The 13452-nt window shown below is 34.5% G+C and overlaps 3 protein-coding genes across 3 annotated transcripts; 2 read left to right on the top strand and 1 right to left on the bottom strand.

Annotated features, from left to right (window-relative positions):
- Nucleotides 1-1189: 1189 nt before the first annotated feature.
- LOC111919930 (CRS2-associated factor 2, mitochondrial) lies at nt 1190-7546 on the top strand. Its single transcript, XM_052767078.1, has 6 exons — nt 1190-1391; nt 5861-6410; nt 6483-6610; nt 6690-6915; nt 7015-7142; nt 7230-7546. Exons 2-6 carry the CDS (start codon nt 5939-5941, stop codon nt 7323-7325), a joined length of 1050 nt encoding a protein of 349 aa, XP_052623038.1. The 5' UTR covers nt 1190-1391; nt 5861-5938; the 3' UTR covers nt 7326-7546.
- Nucleotides 3440-5611, bottom strand: LOC128127838 (uncharacterized). The gene is made up of 7 exons (XM_052766545.1): nt 5499-5611; nt 4971-5194; nt 4721-4788; nt 4558-4638; nt 4376-4442; nt 4199-4291; nt 3440-4125 (listed from the first exon to the last, which is right to left on the bottom strand). The coding sequence occupies exons 1-7, from the start codon at nt 5609-5611 to the stop codon at nt 3980-3982; spliced, it is 792 nt and encodes a 263-aa protein (XP_052622505.1). The 3' UTR covers nt 3440-3979.
- Nucleotides 7547-10293: 2747 nt separating the features above from the next.
- LOC111919931 (uncharacterized) lies at nt 10294-13218 on the top strand. Its single transcript, XM_023915480.3, has 8 exons — nt 10294-10642; nt 11537-11647; nt 11815-11962; nt 12140-12229; nt 12342-12396; nt 12485-12607; nt 12736-12792; nt 12906-13218. The coding sequence occupies exons 1-8, from the start codon at nt 10434-10436 to the stop codon at nt 13028-13030; spliced, it is 918 nt and encodes a 305-aa protein (XP_023771248.1). The 5' UTR covers nt 10294-10433; the 3' UTR covers nt 13031-13218.
- The last annotated feature ends 234 nt before the right edge of the window (nt 13219-13452 follow it).

Raw genomic sequence — 13452 nt, 5'->3', positions numbered from 1 at the left:
CCATGTTGGTATTTTAGTAATTTGGAATCCGAGTTTGAAATGATCTAGCACTATTGACAAAAATGTTTCCAGTTTGGGTTTTTGCTTTTTAGTAATTTGGTACCATGATTTCAATGGTTGAATATTCATTTTTTTTACAGGAATACGATTTTATTGATATGGATACTCAATGATCCATTAAGATTAAAATCTCGAGAGGTGAAATACCAATAAAAAAATTAATTAAATTGGTTGGGAACTTTAAACAAGTTCATTATGGGATGATGGTTAATGAAATATCAAACTGTACTTAAATTGCATATATATTTTCCAAAATCTATAATTTCGATCATGTATATTCTTTCTCTAGATGTACGAAATTAGATTTGGGAGGCAAAATCAGAATTACATGCACAGAAATGAGAGAATACAAGTTGCTGTTTTTCTATAATCAGATCAACATAGGATTGATTATACGAAGATTATGGATTTCTAAAATCTATTAATTTTTTAAACCAAACACTAGATTTTATAGGATTTGAAATTCAAATCCATGGAAATCTTTTTAAATACTTTAAAACAAACGCCCCCTTATCATATTCTGGTAAATAAAATTTTAAAATATGATATCTTGATAGAAATCTTCTCCACATATATATACAACCTCAATTTAATTATAAATTTCGATATAATTATATTATTCGATAATATTTTGATAGTTTTAGAACGATGGATTATCCTATGAAACTTTTTGTTTCCTTGGCTTAATTTGTTTTTAAGTTATAACTGTTAATGCGTAACATGTTGGCAAGCTGTTAGGAATGGAATCCTGCCGTTTTTCTTCTTCAATTCCTTACATTTCCTATTCTCCTATCAAAAATATCATCAACTTTCATGCCCTGACATTGACAACCTACGATTCCATCAACATCCATACAACCCGTGAACCCGATCTTTCTCTACCTCTGCTCCTTCTTTTACAAGGTATGTCTCTCACAGCATGTCTGGTACACACTACCCTGACCATTTGTGGTCGGGCGTGTAACCAGGGGCGTAGTATTATTGGGGTCAGAAGGGGCCATTGACCCCTGAATTTTGGGCTAGAAGTAGGAATTGTAGTTAAAAAAAAATTAGTTATAGGCCTGTTATCTTCAAACTTGGGCTTTGGCCCCTCCCGATTCCTAATCAGCTTAGTCCAATAGTCCAAATTCTCCAAGGGGTATCAAGAAATCAAAATTGGTTCATCCCCATTTGCCCAATTCGCTGCCTATCTCATTCTCGCCTGCTGTTCGCTGTGTTGCTGTCTCGCTAGTCGCTTGTGTCTTGTGTCGCTGTCTCGCCAAGTCGCCTGGTCTCACTCTCGACAATCGCCATCGCCAAGTGCCCAAATCGCCGCCATTCACAGAAATCAGGTATGTAATCCCGAGACCCGGATCCTGTTCAGCTGTTCTTTTCTGATTGTAAGATTGTTGATTGTTGCCTTGTTGGTGTTGGCGTGTTGCACTGCTGCTGCTCTTTTCTGTCAGTCTGTTGCCTATTTATGCGTTACTGAGGTTTTTTTTTTTTTTTTTTTTTTTTTTTTTTTTTTTTTAACTTGGCATTTGCGATGTATAAGTTATGAACTTATAGATTTGGTTATTGTTGGCGTTGGCGTTGGCGTGTTGCACTGCTGCTGCTGTTTTCAGTTTGATTTTTTATTTTTAGGTTTGGTTATGATTAACAGCTTGTCAGCTTCAAACAAAACTGAAACGTGAAAACAAATAGACAACTTTTACACTATCAATTTGATGTTAGTAAAATCTGTAGCCAAGGTTATCCAGACGACGAACGCCAACGGGGTCGTCTCTCTCTCTCTCTCTCTCTTCTTCACCGTGGAGAGTACTCCATGGAAAGAGTAGTGGCCGGTCTGAAAGCTCTTCACAATCGTTGTGGTGGAGAGTATTGCATATGGTCTAATCAAAGAGCATGCTAAGACCTATTTCAACAAAAAAATCGTACCACTAATGCATGACATAATCATGTAAGTGAACCGCACACAAGCAAAACCTTCAAATGAATGGCATAATCATAAAAACTCATCCCTAATACCATTTCTTTTATTTTGGACAAACACAAGCAAAGCAACTTTGTAAATAAGAAAAATTAGTAAAATCATGTCAATTTCAAATATAATTTTGTAAAAAAAAACATCGTAATTTGTATTTTTTAAACTTTTAACAGATTTACAAAATCAAATAAATTTTAACAAAAGAATTAAATCCATTCCGTTTTTACAGCCAAACTTTTTAACATATTTAAATTCATTCATTCATATTTCAATGAGTTTCAACTTTCATGATTCCGATTCCTTCCAAAAATCAGAACAATCTATATCCTCAAGGAACGCAGCTTAATCGAAATATCATTAAACACCACCTTTCATCTCTTCAATTCAATTCCAAGGTTTGATTTGATGTTTTAATTAACCAAAGCAATTCGAAAAATACCCAACTTTTTACCTAAAATCTAGAGAACTATCATTGTCTTCAACTAAGATATTAGCTGTAGATATGCTTGACGTGTTTCCTTCTCTTTAAGGTAAATTTCGTAAACCCCATTTATAGTTTCGAGTTTAAAGTTTTCCTAAAAGGAGGGTTTTTGGCAAGCTTAAAAAATAAATGTTTGATTTATTATTGGTTTCATACTGTCAAAAAAAATAAATAAAAGAAAAAAAAAGAAAGGATAAGGTTTTTTTTAAAAACAGATTATAGCTATTGAGAATCTCTAAGTTCATTTTTCATATTTCATTTATCTTTTACTTATCAAAAACTCTTTATTCCACCCTTTTTAAAGAAAAAGAAAGGATAAGGGGGGGCCGAAAATATAATATGTATAAAAATTGGTAAGCAGGGGGCCACAGCCAAAATTTTATAGTTTTGGGCCTAAAATGAATAAAATGAAACTAAAAAGACTATTTATAACCAAAAATTCAGGGGGGGGGCCACAGCCCCCCCTAGTCCTAATAAAGCTCCGCCTATGGTTGTAACCCTATATCCTTTAAATAATTCCTCATATGTATCATTCGAGGTTCATAAAAAATGTATTAGACTCCACAACTCAATATGTTTTTTTTTTTCCCAAAACCTCAATGTAACTCGAACCTTGATGAGAAATCAAAAACGATGTTCCTATATATAAATGTCATTATGTCAATATGATTGTAAATCTCATCATGAAATTAATCAAATTCTCCTTACTTGGGATATGTATGAGTCGCATAACTACAATATTTCTCTTTTCCTATCGTGTTATTTTTCTTATATTGCCTGAGTAAGTCGAAAACCTAACAAATCTTCGATTACCAATCTAACCTAATAAATGAAAATCAATTTTGCCAAATGTCATGTTCTTATTGATTTTGCCACATGTCATTTTCTAAAAGTTTTTAAATTATGTTTTTTCCACTTGTCATTTTCTTGTATTTTTCATTTTTTTTTTTTTTTAAATTTAAAATCCATATTTTAGTGAGATTTATATATGTAAAGTAGATCATTCTATTAAATTTGATAATAAATGTTCTACAATCTTTCAAATATCTTATATTATATGATTGTAAATCTCATCATGAAATTAATCAAATTCTCTTTACTTGGGATATGTATGAGTCACATAACTACAATGTTTCTCTTTCCCTAACAAATCTTCGATTACCAATTCAATAATACACAGAGTATAGAGTTCCTTGCTTTTTCTTCCACTGTTTGCTCTCCTTCCAGCATAGATAACACCCCTAGTTTCTTTCTACATAACATCCACCAATGGAACAAGTTCAAAAAACTAACAAAAAAAAATAGAGATTTTCTTAGTAACAGAGACCAAATACAATACCTTTATTTTCGACCACTATTGCCACAACACACAAACTCAAATCATACGACGTATTCAATGAAGTATAACAACATTTACCAAAAAATACATGTATAACTATAACCCATATTGGCCAAACTATAATGAGTTCAACTCAATCTATGTTGATTCTAACAACCTTTTTAGGTTGGCTTCTAGAAGAACTTGTCTGCTCTTGATTTTCACTCCTCAACCTCCCACTTCTCTGGGAGCCACCCGCTGCCTCAAGCGCCAACCCAAATGGTCCCATGCTACCAAACCCTATAAAACCATCATTAAACAAAAAAGATGTTTACTGTTAACTGTTTAATAATTACTTATTACTGATGCTTACTTGGCTTCCCAAAAGAGTTGAATTCTTCGTTCCAATCAGGGATGTGCATGTCAGCATTACCTTCCCATTCTTCTTCAAAACTAGCCAACTCATCTAAGCAATAAGTAAACCAATTGCCTTTGTTAACAAGAGCAAATGTTCCTGTATATTAACCATAGTTTACAAACTAACTCTAACCTTGGTTAAGGTTATGTAAGGTCTGCACTTCCCCATCTGTACCAAGTTTCCTAGTGACAGAGTGACCCTAGTGAGAAACCACGTAACCAACTTTAGTTTCCACATACTCAAATAACAAATCAAAGGGGCTCATTTGCAAAACCCGAGAAATACACGGGGTTGTATTTAAATTTTTTGATTACCTTGTCATGTATTCCTTTAGAAATTCTATGTGTTGCTTGACCTGTTGTTTTATCAGCTTCTTTGGTGTCTTCAAGTACCACCTGATTGCCAAATATAATAATATATTGATTAATATAAAAAAATCAGGAAATCAGATTCGAAACAGTGTGGGATATTACTTACTCCATCATTGTTTGATTTTCTGGTTGTTGTTGCAGTGTAGTATGCTCCATTTATACCACCATATGTAACTTTTTTAAACTAATGCTTTGGGTCTTGGTCCTGTTGTGATTCTTGTTGATGCGCGTCTCCTTCTTCACTTTTTCTGTCATAATGTAATTGGTTGGATGGAATGGAATAGAATGAACATGGTAATGGAATGAGTCGTTGCTTAAAAATTAGAATGAAAGTTTGAGTGATAATACATTGATACCTTCATCATCAGGATGTTCTATAAGGGGATCTTTGCTAGATGTGGCAACTCTGTGGGGTTTGTCATCCGTAACAACCCCAGAATTACCGTTTTGCCCTTCTTCTCCTTCTCCTTCATCATCAGAATCTATCTCTTCAATAACTAGCCCCTTGGAACTGTTTGCATTTGAATGTAGCAAATCCTCAGATGAACCATGTGTATCAAAGATGTTATTGTGTATCCACCTAAATAATACAACAATTTAACAGAAATTCATCAATTATTCTATTTTTCTGATGAAACAATCTCATAAAACAGCAATTAAACGAACAGAAAACACTTCCAAAAAAAATTCGTACCTGATTTCAGTTCAAGATAGATCTGAAACAATTGAAAATGTGATGATTGGAGAATCGATGTATGAAACGAACTAACGAAGGGTTTAAATGTAATTCAGTAGTTTGAATTCCTCTTGTCGCCAGCTTCGGGTCTAGACTGTTCTCAACTTCTCATGAGAAACACAAAAATCAACTTTATATTTTCACTTACCACCCTCGAATTCCTAAAAAGTAGTACCAATCACCCAAACTTTGTAAAATTCGCAAACGAGGGAGGTTTATAAGAAAGGATTTATATAGTTGTTTGGGGCTTGGGGCCTGCATTCTGTGTGGGCCATATTGTGTCGAAGGGATGACGAGTCCAGGCGAGGTTGCAGTTGCACGTGACCTATATTTCGGTTGGAAGAAAATCAATGCACGTGACCTTCAGGGGCGTGTTTTGGAGAGTTTTTGGGCGACGAAGGAGAGGGGTGTGAAGTTCAGTGAAGAGAAGATCCAGTGATTAATCGAATAGACGAATACATCGTGAAATAAAGTCTGATCTCATAAGTGTGTTTCCTTGTTTAAATATAGGGTTCATGTTGGAATATCTTGTTACTGTTGGAATCGGAATCTTGCTCGGGCTTACGTAAATATTCTTTTAAATTGCAAATGCTAAAGCTTTTTTCACGGTGGCGCCACGACTTCCATAGCCACAACCGACCACAAATCCTCCGTCACCTAACACAATCTCATTTTGAAGACGACCCACCTTTTTGCCCAATCCTAAAACCCCAAAATCAGAAGAACAAGAAACTCAAAGAAGACGCATCAAATAAGAAACCCCAAAACAAATTCCCTATAAAATCAAATCTACCCTTTGATTTCAGGTACTCGTACTCTGAGACCAACCCTAGCCTCGAACCCATTGGGTATCGAGAAACCCCCAAATTCTCTCCTTTTGGGCCGGGTCGACTTGACCGGAAATGGACTGGAACAGTGGCTCCATTGCAGCAGGCACCCGACATGGCCAAGGTTGAAGAAGAGAGGAATGCGATTCTTGGGAATCCGTTATCAGAGGAAGAAGTATCTGAACTCGTTGAAAGATATCGACACAATGATTGCTCTCGCCAAATCAATTTGGGTAAACATTGAATCTTTGCAAAATTGTTTCCATAATAGAATCAGACAAATCTTATTAAAATTGTTGTGGTAGGAAAGGGTGGGGTTACACACAACATGATTGATGACATCCAAAACCATTGGAAGAAAGCCGAAGCTGTGAGGATCAAATGCTTAGGAGTCCCGACTCTTGATATGGACAATGTCTGCTTCCACCTCGAGGTTTGAAGTTTGAAATCACACTTGTTTTGCTAATTTGGATCCTCTAACAAAGCTATTAGCTTACATACAATAATTGCAGGAAAAATCGGGTGGGAAGATCATATACAGACAGATTAACATCTTGCTGCTGTATCGTGGACGAAATTATGATCCCAAAAATAGACCTGTTGTTCCTTTAATGCTATGGAAGCCACATCCACCGATTTATCCAAAGCTCATAAAGAATGTTGCTGATGGCTTGACATTTGAAGAAACAAAAGAATTGAGAAACCGAGGACTTAACTCTCCTCCACTAATGAAACTAAGTACATGACCATTACTCATTAGCCAAATGTCTTATATACCCTTCAAAAATGACAAAATTAGGGAAGTTTTCAACTAATAGGGGTTTGAAATTCGTGCAGCAAGAAATGGTGTGTATGCTAATGTGGTTGAAAAAGTGAGAGAGGCTTTTGAAGTTGAACAAGTAGTGAAGCTCTGTTGTGCACATGTGGGTATGAGTGACTCCAAAAGGATCGCTGTGAAGCTAAGGGTATGTATTTTGTGTTTTCTTATTTGTGATAGAAAGTTTCCATCTTTATTATGTCTTTTTTTTTTTAATGAAATTCTCTTAACACAGGATATGGTCCCTTGTGTGCCTATATTGTATAAAGATGAACAGATCATTCTCTGGAGTGGGAAGAAAGCCACGGAAAATACTTTGAATGATTTATAAGTGGTAGTGATTTCACCCTGGTTGACATCATGATAAACCATTATATCAATTTAAAAAAGAAAGATTATATACATTCTATGAAGGGCAAATAGGTAAAATAGTAGTGTCGTAATACATTGAGCCATGTTTTTTTGGCTTAATCCATTAAGTCATTTTGTTAAGACTAAGTTTTTAACCCATTAATTTCATCAAGTCGAAGAAACAACCTCCTTAGACCTAAACCTAAGATCTTAATTATGGATTTTGACTTCCTTATTTGACAAATAGCTAAACTTTTTTGATAGAATTTGCCCGATTTGACTAAGTATATTGTTTAGGGTTAAGTGCAAGAAGGAATGAGACAATTTCATTGACTTGTTTATAATAGCATCCTATTTCATTTTATTCGACTCACAAAATTGTATTTTGAAAATTCTACACAATTATAACAAATAGCAATGGCATGCAAACACAAAGTGATTTTCACTACTATAATGGGATAGACTTTTTAGAAATATAAGGTCTTAATAAAAAAAATTGAAAGAATAATGTTATAATTGGGTACATTCTCAATGTACAACGCCTTAATAAGAAAAAGATTGAAAGTACAATTTTAATAGAGTATCTTAACATGTAGCATGAGGGTACCAAATGTATTTAATTTGTTAATATCTATTACGTATTTCGTTAATGTGAGATAAGTGCAAAGAAAAAATAACTTTAGTTAAAATTGAGTCTTCCTAACTCTATATCATATAAATGAAGAAGCGGTTGAAGCCAATTTGGGAATGAGAGCTTTCATTTTGAGTCGAAAGTTTCTTCTAGCCAATTTGGGAATGAGAGCTTTCATTTTGAGTCGAAAGTTTCCATAGAAGAACGCAAAACCGTTTTCATAACATTAACATTACTATCTTCCTAATTATTCCGCTTATGTTTTATATTTTTTTAAGACAAAACTGAACAAATGATCCTTGTGGTTTGTTCAAAATTGTCACTTTGGTCCAAAAAAGTTTGGACTAGCACCACAGGTCCAAAGTTTTCATTTTGTTGCGAGTTTTGTCCGATTTGTTTTGAATTTTTTTTTAAATGACGAGTTTGCCCTTCATTTTTTTTTTCATTTTCTATTTTTCTTTATTTTAATAACTAAAAAGAAAAAGAAAAATGAAAATTTGTGTCTCTACATTAACCACACTTAAATACTCAAATTAAAAACACTACCACCGCCTGAAAAATATAACGACCACCACCGTCGGAAAATATAAACAACATCACCGTCGGAAACTATAAACACCACCACCACCATAGGTCAACACCACCTCGTGGAATACCTCTTATTTGAAAACCCTCGTTTTCCGGTGCCAACTTCTCAAATCTGTTGAGCTATGAATGGCACCACATGACAAAACCACCACCACCACAGTTCAACACCACCGACACCATAGATTTTTCGGCAAAGGCTCTGTTTAGGTTTTTCGTCTTCAACCCCCATCATCTTCGATTAGGAAATGCTTATAGAAACACCCTTGGATTCCCTAATCGGTTTCCACTATCGGAGAAGTTAAATTAAAATCTGAAGAGCTAGGGGTTTGTTTTCATCGCAAAACTTTTCAGATCCTAGATTTCCTAGGTCTATTTTCAAATCCGATGTTTTCGCCAGAAAAACAATGGGTTACAAGATCGACGATGCTAGTTTTGGGTTTCCATACGGTGGTGGTGGCTTTAAACCCTGGGATACATGACCGACGGCACTAGGATCGTTGGGGAATGAGAGGCGGTGACATAGACTACACACCGTCTTCGTCAACAAGTCGACAGTCAAGGATTTGTCGACCCTAACACTGAGATGGTCACGGTGGCACCAGAAATCCAAACGACATAGAGACAGATCTGGATGCCAGCGACGTTGCAGATCCGGCGTTGGATGTTCCGATCTTCATCTTCATCGTCAGTGGTGGTTTGGATGTTCCGGTGAAAAGGTGGAGGAACCCTAGCAGTGGGTGGCGGTTTCCGGGGATGGCAGTTTCCGTCAGGGAACTGGATTCCGACAATAGATGAGAGAGAGAGAGAGAGAGAGTTAGTGGGGTGGGGATTGGGTGGGTTATTAGGTAGTAAGTTTATATTTTATATTTCGTTTTTTCTTTTATTGTAATTAACTAATAGTAAAGAAAAGGAAAAAAGAAAGAAATAGGGGTAAATCCGTCATTTGCTGACTTTTTAAAATGATTTGGACTAAAACAGCAACAAAATGAAATTTTTGGACTTGTGGTGCTAAACACTAAAAATGACTGTCAAGCTTATATGATACCTTGAATGTGCATGTGTTTGTGCTTCAATTGTTAAGCTAAAATGATAGTATGATACCTTGAATGCAATTTAGATTATGGACACCTACAATGTTAATCTTGATTGTGAAATATCAAAAAAATAAGCTTAAGCCTGATATAAAAGAAAGTCTTTTTTGGTAATTTTGCACATACAAGCATTTTTTTTGCTAAACACTAAAAATGACTTATCAACTTATAAAGTTTTGACACCGGATAAGCTTAGCCAAACATCTTTTAAAAAACTCCGTTTTGACGCCACTGTTATATTATAAGCTAGCTAATAAGTTCTAAGTCAAAAAAGTTAAAAGCCTTTTTAAATAAGCTTTGCCAAACATTCTCTAATTCTTGTTTCTCCGTTAATTGAATAATTTAAGCTCAATTTGTATATCTTAGAGCTTCAAGATGTTGTGATATGAGTTGTCTCGTAGTAGACATAGGGCTCAAAATTTCAAGTGGGATTGATAATCCACATGGATTCTACTTTTGGGAGATCTGTTGTTATGGAAAAAATCTGAATAAAAGAATTAGGGCTTCACGTTAATAAAATTCACAGGGATTCTACTTTGTGTTTATGCTTCAAAGAGAGAATGGATTCTCACTCTTTTCTGTTTGTTTTTACCTTTTCCTCCTCAAGCTACAAGACTGTTCTTTCAATGCAATGCATGTATCGGTTTTTAAAATTAGTGTCCCATTTTGTAAATATTTAATTCTTCAGGGTCCGGAATAGATGCCAGTATAATAAAAAGAGCGTGAAATACCCGCACGCGTGAAGGGAGTCTGGGCAAAACGCCACCACTGACTGCCAATGATCGCAACCCTTGCCAGCAATACGTTAGGAATCCTGCGCCACTTCCGTTCTTCTTCTTCTTCTTCTTCTTCTTCTTCTTCACTTCCATTTGTCTCTTCCTACTCTGACTCTCTAGTCTTCAAGTTTCATGCCATAACCTCCATCATGGATTCCATTAACAGTCACGGAAGCTCATCTTTCTCCACCTCTGCTCGTTCTTCTAGAAGGTACATCTCTCTAAAGCCATGTTTCGAAATAATTAAGCCTATTGTTTTTAGTTCTATTAATTAGAAGATGACATTTATATTTTGTGCAATAGCAGTGGTTTATACGTTCAACGTCAAATTGTTTGATGGATTGATTTGGTGTTTTACATGTCTACTTGTTTATCGTTCAGATTACTGTTTAAGTACACACTATGTTATATAAAATTAGGTATTCATGTCTGAATTTTAGACTCAGTTTTTCCTTTTGATTTTAATAAGATGTGCAGGAACTCTGAATGTGATCATTAGTATGGGCATATACTGAAACATAGCTGAAATTAGCCTCTTATGGATACAATATTTGAAGATTGAAGAAATAAGAATTCTGACTAAAAAAAAACACAGATCAACATCCATGACATTTCAACATTTTAAATTACCCTTCCCCAAAACAAGCAACTTCTGTAACATTAACCAGCTAGTTGTAAAGTAAAGATTACAGCTGCAGTTTGTATGTATACCTTAGTTATTCTAATTTCAGCATTGCACTAGAGAGTAGGAGAAAAGATTATCATAAGTTGTTACTTGTTAGATTTCCTTTTCAATGAACTTGTAATTGCAGAGTATGAGAATATTTTTTAAGAAATAATTCACTTTCACCTATCTTGATAATAAAATGCATGAGAAAGAGAAACAACTACAATTCTGTTGCAACCAACTTACAAAACTCCTGAAAGTTTGTGTAAACCTTCATGAACCACAAACCAGATAACAAGACATGCAGATAGATGGATTCTGTGTTGATGCAAAGCCTAGTTTTAGAACCTGATGATGAAAATTTGGTAGATTAATTTAAAATTGTTTACCCTAAATGACCATATGTGTAATTTTTAATGATATATTTATTGGTGGCAGTGGTGGAGGTAGAGGTTCATCAATGAAGGAAAGCCATGGAAGGTCAAGGGGCCGAGGTGGAGGTGGAGGTGGAGGTGGGCAAGATAGAATTGATGCTCTTGGCAGGCTCTTGTAAGAAGCATTATGAATCTTTTCTAAGTTTTAAAAAGATAGTTTTTTTTTTTCTATGTTGAATACTTGATATGCTATAGTTGTTCTTTGCAAAATGATAGCAGAAAGTAGGCTCTCATTGAACCAAAATCTAAAAATTATTTATTTCCATCAAACTAAACTTGTAGGACCCGTATCCTGCGACATATGGCTTCTGAGCTGAAGTTAAATATGAGGAGTGATGGGTATGTCAAAGTTGAAGATCTATTTAGACTCAACATGAAAACATTTGCCAATGTTCCAATATCTTCTCATACAATTGATGATATTAAGGAGGTTCTCATCACTTTTTTTTTTTTTTTTTTTTTTTTTTTTCTTTTCATCTTCATTCTGCTCTTCTTTTAGTAATAAGAGATAATTAGTTATATGTATTATCCACATTATGTTAACGATTAGAAAGAAAAAAAACTTGAATTTTTGTTGTTGGTTGTAAATTTGTAATGTGTGGTTTAGGCTGTGAAAAGGGACAATAAACAGAGGTTTAGCTTGCTTGAAGAGAATGGGGAGCTTTTGATTCGTGCAAACCAAGGTCATACAGTAACGGTATTTATTCTTTATCTTATGCAAACAAATGGCAATGTACTTTCATTTTTACTTTGAAAGTATGTTGCTATGTCTTGCATTCTCTTTTTAATAATAATTACTCTGTTGGCAGTTGGTTGAGACAGAAAGTTTACTTAAACCCATTCTCTCACCTGAAGAATTTCCTGGTAATGACACTTTATAATTTTTTTTTTCTTAATGTTGTGTCTGTTTTGTTACTTGTGTTGATCTTTTCTTGATGTTTTTGATGGCCAGTTTGTGTGCATGGAACCTATAGAAAGAATTTAAAATCAATATTGGAGAGTGGTCTTAAACGCATGCAAAGGCTACATGTCCATTTCTCTTCTGGATTACCAACCGATGGTGATGTAATTAGTGGTAAAAATTTCTCATTATTTGTGTTGTGTATTATAACACCATACTTCCAATTCTTGCTATTACAACATTAGGACATTCATTATATATTATATATACTACTTTGAAAACATTCATTATATATCGTATAGGTATGAGGAGGGATGTGAACGTGTTGATATTTCTTGATATTAGGAAAGCAATTGAAGGTACTAGTCACTACTCAGTTATTGAATTATTATACTCTAAGTTCAATTAGGTTTCCTTTTTCAAGATGAAATTACCTATTTGCCCCCATAGTGATGGAGAAAGTATTTGGCAGGGGGGATGAAGCTTTACATATCGGACAACAAGGTGATCTTAACAGAAGGTTTTGAGGGTGTTGTCCCTGTCAAGTATTTTGAGAGGATAGAGTCATGGCTAGATAGGAAGCTTATACCTTTTTAATAATACACTCTCATCCCCTAAAATTTAGCATCATGATTTCGGATAACCCACCCACATTACATTTAATTGTCATACTACTTAAATGAAACTCATTAAATAGACTTTTACCGGAAATTTGGATAAATCAATAGATAAAAGATAATGTGTTTTTCTGAACAGAAAATTTAATATAAGAGTTCTTTCATACATAGATACATAATAGGTTGTGTTTTTCTGTATTTTGTCATATAAATATCTAATCTTGATACAAGATAACATTTACTACAAAATGTGTGGCAAATTGTTAAACCAATAACAAAAGTCGGGTACCTGGTTAATTAAAACTATTCGGTTCGTAGGTCTACCCACGAGTATCAGGAAAGTTATCCAAATTTATGATGTTGATAGTTTAAATATTTAACCTTTGGAATTTTCATTATCTA

This window comes from Lactuca sativa, chromosome 8 (assembly GCF_002870075.4).
Source record: "Lactuca sativa cultivar Salinas chromosome 8, Lsat_Salinas_v11, whole genome shotgun sequence".
Classification (NCBI taxonomy): domain Eukaryota; kingdom Viridiplantae; phylum Streptophyta; class Magnoliopsida; order Asterales; family Asteraceae; genus Lactuca; species Lactuca sativa.
This window is presented reverse-complemented; position numbering and strand designations above follow the sequence as displayed.